The sequence below is a fragment of the Cyrtonyx montezumae genome, unplaced genomic scaffold, assembly GCF_038088225.1.
Source record: "Cyrtonyx montezumae isolate F1298 unplaced genomic scaffold, pur_monq_1.0 scaffold_21, whole genome shotgun sequence".
NCBI lineage: Eukaryota > Metazoa > Chordata > Aves > Galliformes > Odontophoridae > Cyrtonyx > Cyrtonyx montezumae.
Genome location: NW_027071948.1, coordinates 4,017,361 through 4,036,733, shown reverse-complemented (window position 1 = coordinate 4,036,733; position 19,373 = coordinate 4,017,361). Strand labels below are relative to the sequence as shown.

At 56.6% G+C, this 19,373-nt stretch overlaps 3 protein-coding genes and 1 long non-coding RNA gene across 8 annotated transcripts; all 4 read right to left on the bottom strand.

The window, feature by feature from the left end:
- Positions 1-299: 299 nt before the first annotated feature.
- LOC136049673 (uncharacterized) lies at positions 300-6,101 on the bottom strand. 3 transcript variants are annotated; one of them, XR_010622322.1, is made up of 4 exons: positions 5,925-6,101; positions 5,659-5,813; positions 1,212-1,464; positions 300-600 (listed from the first exon to the last, which is right to left on the bottom strand). It is a non-coding gene; the product is annotated as an uncharacterized LOC136049673 (long non-coding RNA). The 3 variants fall into 3 exon arrangements; XR_010622321.1 differs by having other exon boundaries at positions 5,659-6,095; XR_010622320.1 differs by lacking the exons at positions 5,659-5,813; positions 5,925-6,101 and adding an exon at positions 3,193-3,353.
- A 3,671-nt stretch (positions 6,102-9,772) lies between these two features.
- FBLIM1 (filamin binding LIM protein 1) lies at positions 9,773-13,154 on the bottom strand. The gene is given in 10 exon segments (XM_065738110.1): positions 9,773-9,960; positions 10,104-10,215; positions 10,298-10,476; positions 10,557-10,726; positions 10,805-10,916; positions 10,991-11,127; positions 11,435-11,672; positions 11,675-11,822; positions 12,187-12,323; positions 13,075-13,154. Coding segments are annotated over 9 exon segments (1,236 nt in total). The 5' UTR covers positions 12,213-12,323; positions 13,075-13,154; the 3' UTR covers positions 9,773-9,846.
- A 522-nt stretch (positions 13,155-13,676) lies between these two features.
- TMEM82 (transmembrane protein 82) lies at positions 13,677-17,043 on the bottom strand. 3 transcript variants are annotated; one of them, XM_065738056.1, is made up of 7 exons: positions 16,831-17,043; positions 16,687-16,759; positions 15,876-16,050; positions 14,845-15,253; positions 14,387-14,428; positions 14,124-14,311; positions 13,677-14,041 (listed from the first exon to the last, which is right to left on the bottom strand). In XM_065738056.1, exons 1-7 carry the CDS (start codon positions 16,907-16,909, stop codon positions 14,000-14,002), a joined length of 1,008 nt encoding a protein of 335 aa, XP_065594128.1. In that variant the 5' UTR covers positions 16,910-17,043; the 3' UTR covers positions 13,677-13,999. The 3 variants fall into 3 exon arrangements, with proteins under 3 accessions (XP_065594128.1, XP_065594129.1, XP_065594127.1); XM_065738057.1 differs by lacking the exon at positions 14,387-14,428 and having other exon boundaries at positions 16,831-17,042; XM_065738055.1 differs by lacking the exons at positions 14,387-14,428; positions 16,687-16,759; positions 16,831-17,043 and having other exon boundaries at positions 15,876-16,614.
- Positions 17,044-17,116: 73 nt separating this feature from the next.
- Positions 17,117-19,017, bottom strand: SLC25A34 (solute carrier family 25 member 34). Its single transcript, XM_065738060.1, has 5 exons — positions 18,501-19,017; positions 18,015-18,080; positions 17,611-17,763; positions 17,409-17,543; positions 17,117-17,338 (listed from the first exon to the last, which is right to left on the bottom strand). Exons 1-5 carry the CDS (start codon positions 18,978-18,980, stop codon positions 17,156-17,158), a joined length of 1,017 nt encoding a protein of 338 aa, XP_065594132.1. The 5' UTR covers positions 18,981-19,017; the 3' UTR covers positions 17,117-17,155.
- Between the last annotated feature and the right edge of the window lie 356 nt (positions 19,018-19,373).

Here is a 19,373-nt window from a genome sequence, read left to right as displayed (position 1 = left end):
CCAAGTCCTCGTGATGTGTTAACTGTCCAGAACATCCCTCTGAGTCAGTGCATCAGCTGCACCGGGATTCTATGATTTCTTTTCAAGCCTGACTCCACCGTGTTCTCATCCACACAACGCAGGGGAAGAGAGCTGCTGCAAAACCGTGCCACTGTGGCCAATGGCTTAACATCAATTACCTTCTGCAGCACAGCAAACACAGCTCAGGAACCCCTGGAATTTGGTCTACACTGAACCCAGCTGTATACGTATATAAAAGCACACTTCCGTTTTCACAGAGCGTTGCTACCCAAAAATAGCTGTTTCTTCAACAGCAGAGCACAGAGCCATTGCTAAGCCATGCAAGCAAAACACCACGTGCAGTCAGAGGACTGCAAAGGAACTCACTCGCCTACTGCACGGTACATTTTTCTGGATTGAATACCTAGTTTTTCACCCACTGATAGGGAAATAATAGAAACATTACAGTGTGAGCTTCTGCCCTGGTTCCTTTTGCCCCCAAACATCTCTGCAACCACACACTGAAGAGCTGTACCTGCTAGCTCTTTTCCCAAACAACAGGCGTTTCATCCATTACGCAGAGGGCTTCAGTCTTCCAGGCTGCAAAACAGAACATTTCAGGTGAATAAAATGAAAGGAAAAAAAAAAAGCCACCCAGCCCCACATGATGTGACTAAAGGATATAAATCTCCCAGGACTGGAGAGATCACCGTACCCTGGATGCTGCCATTTTTTTATTTTTATTTTTTTTTTACACACAGCACCTCGGTAACCTCTCCACTGAAAGCACCACATGCAGTGCCCCGGAGGAACCACAGGAATCATGCTGCAGGTGCTCCAGGACAGGGGTTTAACAGTGCAACCCTGCCAGTTGAAGGCTGCTCTTCTTCACGTTCCCCATCTGATTGTTACGCCCAGGGCAAAATAAACAGCAGGGCAGCCATCACCGACGCTTTTGTTTCACCACGCCGGTGCTGAAGTCACATCACTGCCTTCTAAGCGAAGCACTCTGAGAGCACGCTTCTGCCTTTATCTCTGTCTCACTTCAGGGAAAGGCAGAGAAGAAAAGTACTTATGCACAGAGACGTATTGTATTTGGAAATCTCTCCAGCAGCACAGCACAGGAGAACCATTTCTTGGCTAGCTTTGGCTTTCATTTTACATCACTAATAGCTCTGCAGATCTCACAATGCAGGCTTATGCTTTTTTACCTCTTTGGCATAATAGGAAAGCTTAAAAGGCTGCAGTTTCCCCCATATGGAAGAGGAGCAGAGGTTTCTATCACTTACTCGGTTTTTGTACTAGAAATTCAGGTTTTGTTTAGCTTGGAAACCTTGCTGATGTCATTCTAGCAACTCTTCAATCCAAAGCATGTGGCAGTAGAAGTACAACACTCTTAAGGAAACTCTAAGTTGTCCCAAACTGACAAAGGAAAGTAGTACAATTCCCACAGGGCATAGTGACCTGAAAAACATGAAAACAGCTCAGTTTGTTGGTCCCCTGGACCTGCAGGCCGGCAGAGGCCTCCAATCAGCACCAGGCATATCTCCAATGCATCCCTAATGAGAGAATAAAATGAACGCCCTATCCACACTCAGTCAATTCAAATACAGATGAGTCACTTGAGGAACACAAGCAATAGGAAGTCTTCGCATGCACCACGCACCAGCTTCTCCCAGCTCTCCATCTCACTATGAAATCTGGCCTGGACATCTCCTGCATACCCTCAGCTCAATGTTTGCCAGAAAAGCATAAAGTCACAGCTGTGCTCCATATCACTGAGGCAACCAGGCAATGAAATCACTGCTCAGAAAGCGCTGCTCCAGCTTAGGGTAGGGCCCCTCACACAACACTGAAGCCAATATTCTCACTGACACAGGCTAATGAAGAAGTGCCAATACCTGCTCTCCCTGAGCACAAGTGACTGCTCGGCACACTGAAGTCATGTGTGACCCAGGAGAGACCAAACCAGCTGCTTTTGGTTACCTTCTGCCACACAACAAAAGAAATTACACCCAGAAAGGAAGCACTCTCCTTCCTCCTGGCAAGCAAGCACAACTTTGAGGAATTGAGTAATAAAGCTGTGGCATCTCGTGGGAGCAAGCACACAGAAAAAAATAGTTCAAGGGGACCCTGATCTTCAGCAACACCATTCAGCAACATCGCAGTGCTCCCTCTGACGCTGTGCATTATATTTGCCTGAGCAAAATAGGAGTAATAAACAAACTATTGCGTGTAGGTCTGTTCACTGGTAGGGAAAGGGGCCCCACAGTTTTACTCCCTGGAGGCACCCACTCTCCCCACCCCTTTTGTATTTTTTTTTAACATGCCACACATCGGCACAATGCTGACAACTGCATTGTATATTTTCTGCCTATGCAGCACTTCAAGAGCACACAACTCTGGAAGGTTTTTTTTTTTTGGAATGGGAAAGGGGGAGGGAGCTGTCCTTTCCATCCCATTTTAATTGCACAGCTCACTCCTCTACATGACCACAGGGAAGGGATAAAAATAACCGATTAAAACCAGCACTGTTTCTATCATCCAAAAGGGTCAGACTAAGTCTTCTCACAAGTCAGTTGGGCTAAGAATAAAAGCTGCCACAAGCAAAGATTAAAAAGCACAGGGTTTCTTCTCTGGCACTAGAACCTCACCTGCCTTCCTCACTGTTGTTTCAGTCTATTCCTTTCTGCACCTGCCAGTACACAGATAGTGAAAAGGGAAAAGGGATGGAAGGGGACCAACAGCCAGCCCATCAGCTTTTCCACCTGCCAGCAGCAGCCCGATGGAGCCTGGTGGCACTGCTCCAGGAGCAGCAGCCCGAGCACATTCCCAGCCCTCCCAAATAAACTCATTGTTAACATCTCACACTCACTTGTGCTGCCCAGATAGCACCAGCACACGCAGCCTCCTGTAACAATAAAGATGACTAATCCACAGCCTTTTAATTTTTTTTAATAAGGCCACAAGGCAGAGCTTCTTCCAGAAACGGCAGCCTTTTCTTCTGTGAAACAGTAAGGGGTGGGAAGGGGAACCCCTGGGACCCACTTTTGCCCTCCAGAAGTAACCACAGAAACATTGTGGCTTTCTGTGGCCATGTAAGGCACATTCACAAACAAGAGTGCTGAGTCTTACCCTGCTCAGCAAGGCTGGATCCCACTGCCCAACTTGCTGCATGTTTACAATACTCACAGAGAAGCTATCTGCTGTAAAGTGGGAGTTACACAAACAATCATGCATTTCCCGGGGAGGAAAAAAAAAATAATTAACAAAAAAATTAGGGCAGAAGACAGCTTTCACCCATAACATTGCAACATTCCCCTGCACTACGTGGGTCAGGGAAGGGATGCAGGGTTGTGTAATGGAACTGGAGCATCTGCATTAGCTCAGTGGGCCCTATCCCCCGAGCAAGGTCACGTGGGCTTGCATGGAGACACATTAGCGCTCTCAGCCTGCTTTAATGCAAAGCTGTGGTCAGACCACAGCACTAAAGGAGGTCACCTGGGGACTACAAAAGAGTAAAGAATTAAAAAATATATATATATAAGCAGATGTTTACTGACAAGCAGGCAAGTCCAAGTCCTCGCTCTGCAAACAGCAAGCGGGAGCACGGAGCAGGCTGAGAAACAGCAGCCTGGTTCCCAGGACACAGACAAATATCCACATCTACAGAGAACACCGAACAGATTTAGGTTACAGCTTGTACCCGCCTCCCTCCTCCCAGCTTCGCAGCCCTGGAGCCCACCGGATCATTCACCACCGACTCCAGCTCGCCGTGATTTCTGGTGGTGGCACCATGGAAATACTTACCCACCCCACAGGCAGGGCTGTGAAAGCTTACATTTGTGAGAGTTTGCAAATGGTTTTGAAAGCCTTCCAAGGAAGGTGCTGTAGGATCGTAAATCCTTCCCATTATTAATAAAATGGAGCTATTGTTCCAGCTCTAATCAAGACTTGTCTCCAGCTGGGCAATTTAAAATGCAATTCAAAGCGCGCACACACACACACACACACACACAAACCGATAGTGAGGAAGCTGCGACACGCAGGCTGAAAATAAAAAAATCAAATCAAATAAAAATCACTGACGCAGCAAGCTGTTCTTTGGAGGGGGGATAAAAAATAATAAGGCTGCTATGTAAGATGAATTCCAAGCAGCAGCATATCGGGGTGGGGGAAAAGCTCCCTCCCACTGCATGGGAAAGGTCACTTCTGCCCTCAGCAGCGGATCAGGGCTGTGGCACAGTGCACGCAAGTGAGCCCAGCCTCATCCATCTCCATCAGGAGACATCTCTGCTTTTAATTTATTTAGCAAAAGGGGAGGAAACAAACAGGGTGGAAGAAAAGAAGGAAAAAAAAAACAACAAACTTGCGAACACCTCCCAGCACCCTCTGCAAGGATGGCGAAATGCAGCGAGGGGGACGTCCTGAACCAAGGAGGAAGGGAGAGAGAGGGAGAGAGGTGGTGCATCCTCCACATCCTCCTCCTCCTCCTCCTCCTCCTCCTCCTCCACGCCTGCCCGGCTGCGGCAAAGCTCCGCAGTGGGTGCTCCCCTCCCCCGTGCATTTCCTCTAGCTGTAGAAACTTCTGGAATCAGCAGCTGGGGAGAGGAGAGCGGAGCAACCCTGCTGCCCGCGGGGGGGGGAGGAAAAAAAAGCGAGCGAGCCGTAGAGCAGGCAATAAAAGGGAGAGGAATGCAAAGCAGCAGAGCACGCATATCGCTGCGTGTAGCACGTAGGGCAGCCTGCGGGGCTGGAAACAAAGCACAAAAGCACACAAATGGTGGTGTGTGCAGCGCTGGAGAGCGGGACGAAGGAGCTGAGCCCTCCTCCCGGAGCTGCTCTAAGCGCTGCCACTCAGTTCAGCTCATCCGTCCTCATTTCGGTGCAATGAATTCAGTGACTGCCCGATTGCGTTAGCTGCTGCTTTTTCTTTTTTTTTTTTCTTCTTTTTTTAATTATTATTTTCCTTTTTGGTTCTGTTTCACTGTTTTTTTTAATTAATTTATTTTTATTTTTTAATTATAAGAAATCCGTCCCAAACATCCCAAGGGAAATCTACACCTCTGTGGAACAAATAAAGCATTCAGGCACCAATCTCCACCATGGATTGTTAAATCTGGTTGCTTTTTGCTTGTTTTTACCTTTTTCTGCTATTTTTTTTCTCGTTTTTTATCTCCTGGGTGTGTGCATGTAATTTTTTTTTTTTCCCTCTTGCTCTTAGGACAGTAGAAAGCCAATGGAGGAAAACAAAGGTAATAAATATATAAACTCCAAGATACGTACGGGCCGAAGTGAGATAACTGTGTAATTGGATCATAGCATTCTAGGTGTGTGGCTTTGTTCTGCAATCACTCTCTGGGATAAGATATATAGAGACGTGTGGGAATAAAGAGCACCTGTACGGCCCTAAGTCTGTATTTTAAAAGGAAAAAAAAAGTATTTTAGGTATGTGGCTTTTAACAAAGGAGGGACAATGCTGCACTGTGGCGTGGATAAAGAAAGCATTACAAACAATAAAAAAAGGAACAAAATACGCGTGGTATCGCAGCCACAGCCTCTACTGAGCACTGGGATGTGACAGGACTTGTTTTTTTTTTTCTTTTTTTTAATAGTATTACCACATCTTGATCGCACCACATATATGTTTTTAATTACCAGAATGGCGGCCGTGAGGAGGCAGCTCCTTCCCTTCAGTCCTTGGCTGTTTGGGGCTTTTTTTGGTGCTGTTTTGCTGCTGTTGTTTTTTTTCTTTTCTGTTTTTGTTTTTCAATTGGGCATTTTTCACGCGGTGAGAACGATGGCTGCAACCCCTGCGGAGGAGAAAAGCGGAGCGGAGGGGGAAGAAAGAATTAGACATCAAGCTACCGAAACACCCACCTGGAAAGCGTGCGTGTGGAGGGGGCGGAAAGAACAGCACCGACCCCAAAATCTTCACGCTACGAGGGGAAAAAAAACACTTAAAAGCGGGACGGTGAGGGGGGACGGGAGGTGAACGAGAGGGCCTGAGGGCGCCGCGGGCCCTTCCCGCGCTGTCCGCCCGCCGCCATTTTGTCGCCTCAGCCCCGCTCGGCGCGGTCCCGCCGGGCGCCATTTTGTGAAGCTGCAGTACCGCGGGCGGCGCTGTTCCGCCCGGCTCCCCCTCACCCCCCTTCTCTCCCCCCTGTGAGGAAAACATCTTTTTTTTCCCCCTTATTTTTTCCCTTTTTTTTTCTTTCTTTTTTTTCCCCTCATCCTTCGCTCCGGTGATAAATCGCTGAGGTCTGTGAGCTTCCCTGACAGACAACTCCTGCCTTTTTCTTTATAAATATTGTTAAGTAAATCCACACACACGCCTATGGGCTCCAGTCAGCACCCCGCGAAATAAAAAAAATAAGCTTCTGCAAGATAGATCAGGGCAAAAAATCCTCAATTCTGCTTGGAAAAGCAGGGCTGTGATCCCCAGCGATGTGCTGTCAGAGCTCCCTCACGTCTATTTTCAGACATAGGGTGGGTTGGGCGATGGATGGACTGATTTTTTTTTCCTTACATATTTATTTGAATAACTCAGCGTGTAATTTCCAGCCTGGTAACAACGGCTTACATAACAGGCTGCATCGATTTTAAGATTTTTTTTTTTTTTGCCTGGTGTATGGAAAACACTGTATTAAAAATAACCCTTCCCCCCCCCCAATGCTGTTTATTGAGGTGATGGTCCTGGTCCTGGTCCTGCTGCGGGATCCCCTGTAAGCGTATCTCTGGATAAAAGGACAATGGCACATTGTTATTTTCATTGTCGGTTTTTTGGGGTGTTTCTTTTTTTTTCCTCATCCCGGTTGTGCCCCAAATGACGAAGCTGGAGAATTTCAGGGCTCCACTTATTTTTAACCCAGAGCAATTCGGCTGCTGCTTTCCAGCCCTCTCCCTTAACCAGAGCACGTTTCGCGAGCTGCTGCCTTTTAGGTTGTATTGGGAGCTCAGAGAAGTGCTGGAAATGGGTCCAAATGCTCTGCCGGGAAGGACAGCAATGCAGCAAGCCAGCTGGGATGTGCTTAGTTTACTCAGCTCAGTCAAAGGGGGGGGGGGGGGTGGATGAGGTGGAAAGAAAGGTTTTGTTTTTCGGTTTCCTCCAGCTCTCCTTCCGTTTTAAAAGAAAAACAAAGCGCTGCCGCCATTGATCCTTTTCCCTTCTCGACTGCTCCAGCCTCAGTTTCCCCTTCTTGCCGCAGTGCTGGCTTCTGCTCGCCGCTCCCCAGCAGCTCGAGGCGGTGATGGCAGAGGGAAGGCACGCCAGGAATCCGGCCCAGCTCTCCCTCCTCTCCGCCTGCTTTTCACATTTCTCACGGCTGATGGGGCCGTTTCCAACCCGCTTCCCTTCGCAGCCTTGCTTACACTGCACCAAAATCTTCAGATTGAGAGTGAAACCTGCAAAAGGCCTTTTTTGTTATGAAGCAAAACCTGGATCGATGGTTTAAGAATAGTACGGTGGTGCCTGTCAGCTCCTTTTAACAACCCTATGGTTGCGAGAAAGATAACCTTCGTGAGTTTTCTGTCCTACATTCTCATGTTCCTGGGAGCAGGGCACGGTATCGGATGCCTTCTCTGGGAAAGACCGGGGAAATTTTATCCCCAGGCCGCACCCAGCCCGAAGTGAAGAAATATTTGCATTTGCTTCTCCTTGGAGAGCAGCCAGCCTATGTCAGAGGGCCCTCCCGCTCGCATTGTCCTGCCAAGAGGGATTGCAAGAGAGGATGGGCTGATTGCAGCAGCCCGGGGTGTTGCGCAGGCACTGCTCCTTGCCCTTTTGCACCTCCACTGCAAGATGATGCAAGGCCACAGCGGGTTTTGTACCTCCAAGTGATCTGGGGGGGGGCTCTACAGGGCGTTTGGAGGTAGAAGACAAGCTCTGCAGTGCTGTGGGTGTGCTTTGTGTTTTTGCTGGCAGACCTGGGCATGTTGGTGTTGAGTATGGAGACGGATTTTCTTTTTCCCCTTGCAACATGGCTTAGGATGGGGTGAGGAGCCCAAGGATGGGCTCCAGCAGAGTGGGACCCCCAGGACTTGATGGGGCCGGACATATGGCACAATCCCTTGATGTCACCCAGAGGAAAGCACAGGCTCGTGCTTTCCAGGCTCAGCTACACTCCCCAGGGCCTGACTCACAATGCTTCTCCCCTCACCCACCCAGAAGGCAGCTCAGATCAGGCTTTATCAGTTTACTTCCGTATCTGTGCACCCCTGTCATCCTCCACTGCTGGAAAAAACTGCCAAATCCAACCACTTCTGCAGCCCTCGTACTGTCCAGCTGCCCTTGGTCCCGCTCCTCTCCCTGCCAGGGTCACCTCCGAGGTTTCATGTTGATAAAAACCATTCCCTGCCCATCCCTGGCCAAAAACTTGGTGCAGCCCTGCTGGGCAGTGCCCAACCCCTTCCTGCTGTCCCTGTCCAGAGGGTTCAGCAACACAACGCATCTAAACCTCGGCATCACTGCCTCCATCCTGCCTGAAAATCTCATCTCATCTGCAAAATACCGACACTGCCCTCCCCGTCCTGCAATCCTTAGCCCACTTATTTGGCTTTTCCTTTTACACCTTTCCATGCCTGGATATCCTCATGGAGTGCGAGGCTTTGGGAATGACTTCAGGCACAGGACTTCCTGGTGCAGGACGTGTCCCCACATGCACCAAAGCCACCTCTGTGTGTGACACCGTCCTGGCTCCAGGAAACACCACCTTTACAAATGGCTTACAGCCCCACGGACGGCTGCAGGTGCACATTACCAACAGAGGCACTGTAGATGGGGAGAGACAGCAGGAAATGTTTGCGGGGTTGGTGTGATTAAGCCATACGTTACCCACACATTAACCTCTTCCACTCATAAATACATGCTGGGGAGACGGCGTGACCTGGAAACTCTCATCTGCTGCTTTGGTGGTGCCTCTTTTTAATCATCTTCCTCCTTTTTTTTTCCCCATCAGGGAAGCGTTACATACTGACTCAGACGCTTTTATTTTCTCCACTGGATTTGTGGCTGTATCGATGCTTTCTGTTAAAGGGAAACCCCTCTGTGTGGAAGTGATGCGTGCAGGTGGCACCGCTCGCACTGAGCTTTTCATGTCTGCCTGCTTCCCACACCGCGCACCAAAAGGAAGTCAGAGAGCTGCTGCAGGCGGGGCAGTGTCGGATCAGATGCAAAACCTACCCCTCAACCGGCGCTGCTGCGCACGGGATTCAGGCAGAGCTTTTGCACCCGATGGAGGAAGTTGTGCTCCTGCTGCCCTCTGCCGGCCCTGGGACTCGTGTGGCACAGCAGGGAGCGCCGCGCAGCCCCATCGACCCGGGCATGCTGCAGAGCCCCTGCTCGGCATCAGCCGCACCCCATCCCAGCCGTGTTAGCCCAAGCAGCTGTGCTCAGCCTCCTGAGCTCGGTGACCACGAGCTCCTGGTGTGCCTTCGACATTTTTTTTTTTTTTACACTTGCCTTCTGTGAGTTTGGGATGCAGGAAATGGGCGGATGAAAGAAATGGCATTTTTAGCTTGGGGTTTTATGTAATGATAAGGAGAGAAATCAGTGCTGCTCTCCACATCACCGCAGAGAGGAAAGTTTAAAGGAAACCCCAGGAAAGCTTGAGAAGAAAGAAAAACACTGAAGAAATAAACCAGCCTCAAAAAAAAAGGACTAAAAATAATAATAAAAAAAGCAAACGGACCCTCAGCTCATCCACCACCGCTGCTCTTCCATGGCTTTTTCTGCTTGTGATGGCAGCTGGAAGAGGCTGAGCTGCGTGGGATGCGGTCCGGGCACATTCTGGTCCCGCTGCTCTCCATGGGTACGTCTGTTGGCACGTCCATGTCGGAGCTGCTGCTTCAGCAGGACGACTCGCTCCGCCGGCAGATGTGGCAGGCTTTGCACAGGAGCTGCTGGCCCAGCGGGTAGCACCCGTCCTCTGTCGGCTCTGGAGACAGCGGCGTCCCACAGCTCTGCAAACAACGGAGCCATGTGTAGGGCTGTCCCGCAGCCATGCTGTGTGCAGCACACTGTGCTGCTGCACCCCTGCACCTCGCCGCCAAGCCCGGGTACTTTGCAAGGTGCTGGGATGGCTCTTGGAGATTCGGGGCCGTACCTCGCAGCGGTAGCAGCTCTCGTGGAAGCTACATCCCAGGCACTCGATCTTGTAGGTGTCCTCATCAGGGATGATGGGGCGCTTGCAGGCACCGCACACCGGAGCAAATTTCCTTGGTGAGATAAAACAAGGGGTGACATGAGACGCACGGGGTGGCAGGGATCAGCTGAACGCCCCTGCTGGTGCTGCCCCACCTGTAGAAGTCAGCCACGCAGTACACCTTGCCCTGCTCATCCACTGCAAAGCTCTCAGCACCGATGGCCCGGCCACACGCAGCGCAGGCGAAGCAGCCGGGGTGGAAGCCCTTACCCAGGGCACGCACGATGCGCTCGGTGATCAGCCCCTGGCACTTGGCACATTTCTCCAGCGTGGCCTGCAGGCGGAGAGGGGACACACGAGATGCCACTGCTCCCTGAATGTCACCGCTCCCCGCTGCCCCCAGCAGCCCCGTACCTGGTAGCAGGCATCGCAGCTGGGGCGGCCGTCCCTCTGGTAGTAGCGCTGGCTGGCCAGGCGTTGCTGGCAGGTCCGGCAGGTGAAGCAGTCGGCGTGATACTGCTTCCGCATCGCCTCCACCGTTGGCTCCCGTGGGCCCACGGCTTTGTGGCAGAAGGCGCAGATGTCTGTGGAAGGGACCAGGGCAGGGAGTTGCCTTGGTGGCCCCGTTAGAGGACTGCCGCAGCCAGGTCTCGTGTGCTTACCTCGGGAACCGTCCCTCTCCTGGTGCCCGTTTGCATCCTGCCACTGCGGCTTGTCTGCTCGCCCCTGGCAAACTTGGGGTGGCCTCAGTTCAGCAGGAAAGGCAGAAGGAGCCTGGCAAGCAGAAAATGCACATTATTTTCAAACCCTTGAGGATGGGGAGAGAGAGGCACGCCCGCGGTCCTGACCTGCAGCGTGGTGGGTGCCGCAAGGTCCAGCTGCTGCAGTGCTGGAGCCAGTGCCTCCACAGAGAGGGGCTGGGGCGCTTCGGAGAGGATGAGAGCCGGTGGGGATGCAGGCCCTGCTGGGGACCGAGGGCAGGTTTCTGCAGCAACAGCCAGGCACAGTGTGCTGGGAGGGCACTGCCAGCCCCATCCCGAGCCCTCCCCCTGCAACAATGTCCCAAGAGCTTTGCAGCAATGCTCACCACCGACCAGCCCCAAAAGTAAACGCTGATAAGCCCTGAGCAATGGAGAGCAAACATCACCATTTCCTGGCACCTGGATCCATCCCGTGTCAGGTGTGGGGATTTGGGGAATGACCCTCAGAAAACACTCCCCCCATCCTGACACCCACACCCCTCCACAAAGTGTCTCCTCAGCACCAGGACCGTACTCACAGCCACTCCTCACCTCCATTGGGCAGCACCGGGGTCACCATGGGGTGACGGGTGCCCTCGGGGACACCCAGTGACACCGCTGTGTGGGGCTGCTCCCTGGGGGCCGCCTCCCTCCGTGGGGACGCCAGGGTGATGAAGATGGACGAAGTCATCCTCTTCTCCGCTTTCCTGGGCAGCATTGCAGAAATGGCAGAGGGGCTGGACATGGGCTGGGGTTTTCGTGGAGAAAAAAATAAGGCAAACAAGAAGGAGAAAGAAGAAAAACGTGCCGGTGCCGCAGCAGTGCTGTGTGCCTGTGGCCGCTGTCCTTCGGCCTCAACCCAACTCCTCTTCCCCTTCCTGGATAGGCAATAAGGAACGGGCATCCCCGCCCCACGTCACGGCAATAAACGGCCACGTGCCTGCTGGGGCGAAGGCACCCGGAGCGTGCCGGGCTGCGGGCAGCACTGCAGCCCCTGACATCCCTTACCAACCCTGGCCTTTTGCAAGTGTTGTAACCCTCTTTTTTCCTCTCTTATTGACCCCACATGGGATCAAACAGCAGGAGGAGCCCACCTTGCCTATAGAAAATGGGGCTGTGAGAGCACAGCAGCCCCTGTGCAGGCAGGATGTACCCGACCCCAGCTGACCCCGCTCGGGAAGGAAAAGGGCTGTGCTGAGCAATGGGAAAGGCAGCTGGGATCTGCTTCCTCCCTGCGGACCCCTCCCAAACAGCGCCGGGGGACCCCCAGGCATCACACCCAGCACAGCGCTGCAGAACAGCACCTGTGTGATGAGTCCCACGGTCTCATGCAGTGCTCTGTATTCAGCGTGGGGCCTGAATCCTGCTCACGGGCATCCCTGCATCCTCGGCAGTGGGGAAATCGCCGTGGGATGGGCACGCTGCTGACTTCAGCCTCTGACTCAAAGAAAAGGGAGGAAAAAAGGAGAATCCGGAGTGCCTGCGCTCCCTCCCTCCCCGCCGGCAGAACCCGAACGGGTCCCGGCGCTGCCAGCCCTCGCCCAGCACGCAAACCTTCACCTGCTCCCCGCGGAAAAGAAAGGGGAAAAAAAATTCAATGTGCAGGGCTAATGTGAACCATGTGCTCGGTGCGTTCCTCTTTGTGCCGGGGAGCCCAGCCGCCAGCGGCCCCACTGCCGCCCCACTGCTGCGGGGAAAGCTGGAGGACGGCAGCACTGGGGTCCGCACTCCGCTTTTTGTGGGGTGCCCGCACCACAGAAGGACAGTCCTTCCTGGTTTGGGGTGGCAGCGGCTGTGCTGGATTGGGGCTGTGGTATCCTGTGGGAGTCACCCCAAAATCATGGGTGCCAGAGGAGGTGGGATCACTGGGGTGGGGGCTGCTTCTGGGCACCGCTCCCCCAAACCGGGGTGGGAGGAGGCTCTCCTATACCCACCTCTCCCTCAACTGCCCCCCCCACCCCAGCCCTCAAAGGGTACTGTGGGGGATACGGCGGTGGCCCCAATGTCCCCACCCCTCCTCGGGACCCCCGTTCCCCTCCCCGGGGTGGCTCTCGGTACCCCGCCTCATCCCAGGATAGTTCTCCGCCGCCCTGATTCCCTCTTCCGCAGAGTCCCGTGTCCCGCCCTGGGGCGTCCCAGTCCCAACGGGGGACGTCCCCAACCGCACACCTGGGAGTTCTCCTGTCCCCTACCTGGGAAAAGCGTGGGGACTCTGCTCCGAAGGGCGCCGCCAGCGCAGGGCCGGCCCCGCAGCCCCACAGCCCCGCAGTGCCCGCGTCCCTGGGCCGCCCCGTCCCTTACCTGGGCAGCGCTGCGGGTCCCTCCGTGCGCTCCGCGGGCGCGCCCTGCCCGGCGCGGCGGGGGCAGCGGGGGGGAAGGGGGGCAGAGCCGCGGCATCACCGCCCCTTCCTCCCTCCCCTCCCCTCCTCCTCCTCCTCCCCCCTTCCTGCCCCACGGCCCGCCTCCCCCCTCCCCCCGCAGGCGGCCCCGTGGCCCCACCGGCTGCCCTAAACGCCCTCAGGGTGCCGCCGTGTGCTTGGGGGTGTCCCACGCACCCTTAGGTTACCCCGTGACCCTACAGAGCTCTCACACCACCAGGATACCCCATGTGTCCCCATACACCCTCAGCATCCTCCTGCAGTCCCATACATCTCTAGGTGCCCCATGCACCCCATACACTGGGGTTTGGGGGCACCCATCTGTGCCTCCATTCTCCTTCGCAGGGAGGATCCGCAGCACAACCCCCCTCCAGAAAGCTCTGCCTTGGCTGTCCCTGATCCAGACCCCAATGCAACGGGACCCCAGCTCGCTGTGCCCATGCATTTGCTGGGAGTAACACACCTTTATTTTCCATGATTTATAGAGCTGCAGAGGTCCCTGCACCTCAGTGGTGCAGCCTGACAGCCCCTGAGCCCACAGCAGGACAGGATGGTGACCCCCAGCCCAATCACAACCTTGGGGGGTCCCTCAAAAGCCAGGGGCTGTGCAAGCACCCCCATATCCAATGGGACGGGAGCCAGCACCTTCCAGGAGCCCCTTCCCATATCCCCATAGTGTCCCTCCAGCACAGCGGGGAGGACTTAGGGAGCTGCTGAGTTCCTCATCCCTTCTTACATCTCAGGATGATCTTGACGTCGCTCGATGCTGCTGGGCGAAATCCTATGGGAAACAGAGGGCAGGGAAGTGGAAAGGTGGGCGCCAGATCCTCGCCGTGACATCGGGGCTGTGCTGGGGCACTCACCTGCAGCCGGCACACTTCCAGCAGGACACCTGTGTGCAGCAGGCACCACAGCTCGCCCAGCAGTGAAAGGAAGATGTGGAGTATGTCGGTCCAGCGGCCCACGGTCAGGAGGAGGATGAAGAGGCCTCCCATGCGCACCAGCACTGTCTGGTAGGCTGACTGCCTGCCCGTGCTCGACCGCTGCTCCTCTGCGGGGACACAGTGTCAGGGCAGGCCGCATGCAGACAGCTCTGCAACCAGGCAGAGCGTGGAACTCATCCAACCTGGGAACCTCCTGGCTGAGCCATCCTCAAAACCTGGGGGTCCTGACTGACATCGCAGCTGAGTCATCTCCAGAATCCAGGAGACCCAAACGAACTCCTGGTTGGGTCATCCTCAGAGTGTTCAGGTCCCTATTGCAAAGCCACTGTGTGGGGAATTGCCCTCCTGGTTTGGATCCCCTAAGTTTTGGGAATGGCCCAATGAGTCTGAGTCACCCCTAAAACCCCTGGGGACCCTTTTTGCAAAGCCAACACGTGGAGGAATGTCATCGTGGTTGCATCATCCTGAACATCTGGGGACACGCACACGCGACCTCTGGAACGCGTCACCCCCAAAACCTGAGGGCTCCAAACGATGTCCCATTCGCAGACCCAAACCATTGGCATGTCCTCCTGTTCGGGCCATCCCCTAAGCCCAGTTTCCCCAGACATGTCCTTCCAGTCCTTCGTGGCCCCCTCACCTTGCATGTAGACGACGAGCAGTGTGTAGCAGATAGTGAGCGGCGTCCAGAAGCGGACGGCTTCCGCCGTTGAGAGGAAATCACGATTGATGAGTGCAATGGCGGCCAGGTCAGCCACGACGAAGGCGACGAGCAGCGCCTTGCGCAGCAGCCGGGGCACGCCGTGCCCTGAGGTGAGCAGCAGCATGCAGACACCGCAGTACTGCGCACGGCTGTGCAGCTCATAGAGGGTGCAGGTGTGCAGAGCCAAGCGGAGGGCGTGCACGGCCAGCAGCCCCGCCAGCCCTGCTGCCAGCAGCAGGTTGCAGGTCCCGTGGGGAGCTCCCTCCAGCAGGAAGCTGAGGCCGCAGGACAGCCCGCAGCCCAGCGAGAACTGGCACAGCAGGAGCAGCTGGATGCTGTGGGTGCCCTGCAGGAGCGGGACGGAGCCGTCAGGACAGGGTGCAAAGCAGCAAGAGGAAGAACAGCCATGTGTGTGCCAACAGCCACAACGTGCCCCGTAAGTGTAAGCAGCAAGGAGATGCACGGCTGCACCGCACTGCATGGATCACTCCACGCCACATCCCGTCCCCACTGTGGGTGTAGCAAGCAGCAAGGGGATGCAAGGGTGCAAAACCCTGCATGGTATTACCCGTGCTTGATCCCTGCAACCACTGTGATTGTTGCAAAGCTGCAAGGGGATGCACAGTTGTAAAGTGATACGCTGTTTCCTCCACAGTGAGCCCCCGAACCCCTGCAGGTTTTGCCAGCAGCAAGGAGATGCACTATTAGAAAGCAATGCATGCATTCCTCCACACTGCAGCACCCACATCCCTAGTGACTGTTGAGAATCTGCCTGGGGATGCAGCACTGCAAAGCAGCAGAGCCCTCATCCTCCCAAAGGGGATGCAGCACTGCAGCACTGTGTACCACCGCACCGCCATGCACATTTCCTCCACGCTGCATCCCCTATCCTCAGGGATGCCATGCAAGCAGCAAGAGCCCGTGCAACTCGCCCAGCGCCGTGCCTCAGTTTCCTCATCCCTGCTCACCTTGCTGAGGGAGAGGAGGGTGGAGATGGCACGCAGGGAGAACTCCAGCACCACCAGCGCGGCCACACGGGAGCCCACCAGCGCCAGGACGGCCGTCAGCAGCAGCACGTGCAGTGGCTCCAGCGCCCACCACCGCGCCGCGAGGGCCGCCCGCAGGTCCTGCCGTGCTGGGTCACTGGGGACAGCGGGGTGATGGATGGAGACCAGACACAGACCCCAAAGGGGATCCCCCAAAAATGAATATCCAAAGGGGAAACCACAAAGTGGATAACCAAAGAGTGGATATCCAGAATAGGGGATTCCCGGAGGTGGATAGCCAAAAGCAGATCCCAAAAAGTGGATGGCCAAGAGTAGGCCCCCAAAGGGGATCTCAAAAGAGGATCCCCAAAAGCACAGTCCCCAAAAGGGGATTTCCAATGTGGGTCCTCCAGGAGGGGATCCCCAAAAGTCATTCCCCCATAAGAGCCTACCCAAAAAGTGGATTCCCAAGGTAGACAATACAAAACTGGATCTCCAAATGTAGATATCCCAAAAACAGATCCCAAAAAGTGGATCCCCCAAAAAGTGCATCACCCATAACTGGATCTGAAATGCGGATAGCCAATACAGCCAACCCCAAAGCAGAGCTCTCAGTGCGGACACTCCAAAGCAGATCCCCAGGAGCAGATCTCCTAAGCAGAGCCTTCCCAAAGCAGACCTCCGAACACAGTGGATCCCAAAAGTAGATCCCATAAGCGGATCCCCCAAAACCAGACACACAGAAAGTGGATCCCCAAATCAGATCCCATGGGGATGCGAGATGGGAGCTTACTTCAGGCACTGGATGTAGAGATAAACCCTCAGCAGGCTGCAGAGCACCGAGGTGGCACAGGCCCCCACCAGCCCTGCGGGGAGAACAGCTCTGCGTCACCGTGTCCCCGACGTCCCCGACATCCCCACGTCCCCGTGGCCTCACCTCGCAGCAGCGCGTCCAGCAGCGCCCAGCCCCACGCCAGCCCCGGCCACGCGGGCAGCCAGGACCCCAGGAACAGCATCGCCACGCGGAGCAGCGCCGGGCTGGGCTCAAAGGTCTGCGGGCGGGGGCACGGGCTGGTAAATCATTGCCTGTAGCTGCACCTCTGGCCCCATAGGAGGGCACACTCGGGCGCTGTGAGGCTCAGAACACTGCGGCATCCCCACGGCTCCGCCACCACCCCTCCCAGCCCCACTGCGCCCTGGACAACCCCAAAGCTCCACCAGAATTATAAAAAATACATCCCTTTATTTGCATCCGTGGGGACCTACGGCCCCGGGGGCGGCTGCGGCCGCACCATCCTCCTGAGCTCGTCCCAGAAGAAGAGGCTGAGCACGGTGTGGGGGCCCAGGCGCAGGTAGACGGCGCCGATGCCTTTGTAGAGCCCCAGCAGCCCCTCCTTGCTGGAGATCTGCGCGAAGCAGTCCAGGAACCCGCGGTACAGCTTCCCCTGTGGAGAGACGCCCGATGCGGCCCCGCCGAGCCGGAAACGAACCCGAACCCCAACGCCGCGCACTCACCGTGCCGTCCGCCTCCACGGGCTGGTTGTAGAGCCGCGTGCTCACCACGTCGAACGGCGTCATCGTCACCGCCACGGCCACGCCGCTCACCATGCCGCCCGCCAGCACCGCCGCCCAGCTGCCCTCCCCGAACCACTGCGGGGAGCCGCGGCCGTCAGCGGTGGCACGGCACCACGGGGCCGAGCCGGGGCGCGGGGGTCACCTGGTGCTGGCAGACCCAGTCCTTGGCGGAGGCGAAGGTGGCGAGCTGCACGGCCGAGCCCACCGCCACGCGTGGCACTGCGCCCGACACCCCCCGCCACAGCCCCGCCACGCCGTGCTGCCGGTAGATGCTCCCGAAGGCGTCCGAGATGCTCTGCGGGGAGAGACGTTGGGTGAGCACACCCGTACCCTGCTCGTCCCCTCCTCCTTTCCCTCCCCCCCGGTGTAACCTCGGCGCTGTCACCCCAATGTCACCGCATCCCTGAGTGCCGTGCACGTTGTTTCCGAGCGGCCGTGCTGATATTTATAGCCTCCGCCTGATGACAGCTTTAAATACTGCAGGACAAAATGGTGTCCCCTCTCCCGGCCCCACAACCACCGCCTGTAGGGCACTGTCCCCCTCACCTCGTGGTTGTGTTGGTGGCCCACGGCCACGGCTGACAGCGTCTGGGCCTGGAGGTGGGTCTTGACCTGCAGGGACAAGTGACACCAGGTGACAAAACCCCCTCTGCTCTGCGCCCAGGGCTCAGCATCCCTTCTCAGTACCAGAAAAGCGCCTTTTGGGGCCATCTGAGCCCCCCTGCAGTTATGGGGCACCCAACTACGTTCTCCCCCGGACTCTGAGCTCCATTTTCCCCTCCTGCCCTGAGGCAAAGGGCCGCAGTGGCACCGCAGAGCTCCGCCTCTGAGCGCCCCAAGAGATGGGGAGACCCCAAAAAGGGACGGATCCCCATTTCCTTGCCGTGGCATTGGGATGGGGCGAGCAGGAGCGCTGGGGCTCAGCACGCGCGACGCGGCCGCCGTGCTCCGGGGGGCAAAGCCGAGCGGGGCCGGGGACACGCGGCACACGGAGCCGGGGTTCCCCCCCCAGCCCCGACCCGCAGCACTCACCAGGTACGCGGGGCTGCCCACGAAGGCTCCCACCGCCCCGGCCACCGCCCCGGCCACCACGGTGCCCCCGGGCCACCCGGTCCAGCCGGCGTCCAGCGCGCAGGAGTAGCAGTAGAAGCGGACGCCGTTCATCAGCCCCTGGTAAAGCAGCCCCGCCGCCAGCCCCTTCTGCAGCCCCCGCAGCCCGTCGTTGCGGCACACGGCGCCCACCGCCCGCAGCACGCCGCGGTACGGCCGCGGGTAGGTGCCGGGGGCCCGCAGCTCGCCCTGCAGCTGCAGCCGCGTCTTGACCACCTCCAGCGGGTTGGTGAGCACACAGGCCATGCAGCCGGCAGCGGCCCCCAGCACCAAATCGGCGGCCGGAGGAACCCCCCCCGCCGGGGCACCGTGCGAGCCGGGGGCCGCGGGCTGGGGGGCATAGGGGAAATCGTGCAGCGCGGCGGCGGGGAAGGGCCCGAGGGCCCCGGTGCCCACCGCCATGCAACGCAGCACCTGCACGCGCTGCCGGCGGCCCCGGGCTCCGCCTCCGTCGTCCTGCGGGCACGGGGTGGGGGGGGACCGAGCACCGCCCAGCCCGATTCCGACCCCGACTTGGGGGCGGGGTACGGAGCATAGGTCACCGCCGCGTCCCTCCCCGCGTCCCATCCAACGGCGGAGGACGGGGAGAGGGACGGAGCGGGGAGCGGCCACAAACCTGAGACGGGGGGGGGGGGACCGCAGCGGGGCTGCGTCCTGCTGCCCGCTAACGCCCTGAGCTGCCGAGCGCTCGTGGCTGTGACCCAATGCTCGACTGCAGCGCAGGGGCTCAACTTCGTCTTACTCCTCTTCCTCCAACAAACCCCAGAACCAACGCTCACACACCGAAGGAACCCC

Excerpts from the sequence above, each read along its gene's own strand:
- SLC25A34 (XM_065738060.1), bottom strand. The coding sequence starts at position 18,980 with ATGGCGGTGGGCACCGGGGCCCTCGGGCCCTTCCCCGCCGCCGCGCTG. Across the intron at positions 17,544-17,610 it reads ACTGGGTCTGCCAGCACCAG|TGGTTCGGGGAGGGCAGCTG; the intron begins GTGACCCCCGCG and ends GGCTCCCCGCAG. Across the intron at positions 17,339-17,408 it reads CCGTGGAGGCGGACGGCACG|GGGAAGCTGTACCGCGGGTT; the intron begins GTGAGTGCGCGG and ends GTCTCTCCACAG.
- TMEM82 (XM_065738055.1), bottom strand. The coding sequence starts at position 16,607 with ATGGGATCTACTTTTGGGATCCACTGTGTTCGGAGGTCTGCTTTGGGA. Across the intron at positions 15,254-15,875 it reads CCCTCCTCTCCCTCAGCAAG|GGCACCCACAGCATCCAGCT; the intron begins GTGAGCAGGGAT and ends CCGCTCCTGCAG. Across the intron at positions 14,312-14,844 it reads GCTCGTCGTCTACATGCAAG|AGGAGCAGCGGTCGAGCACG; the intron begins GTGAGGGGGCCA and ends GTGTCCCCGCAG.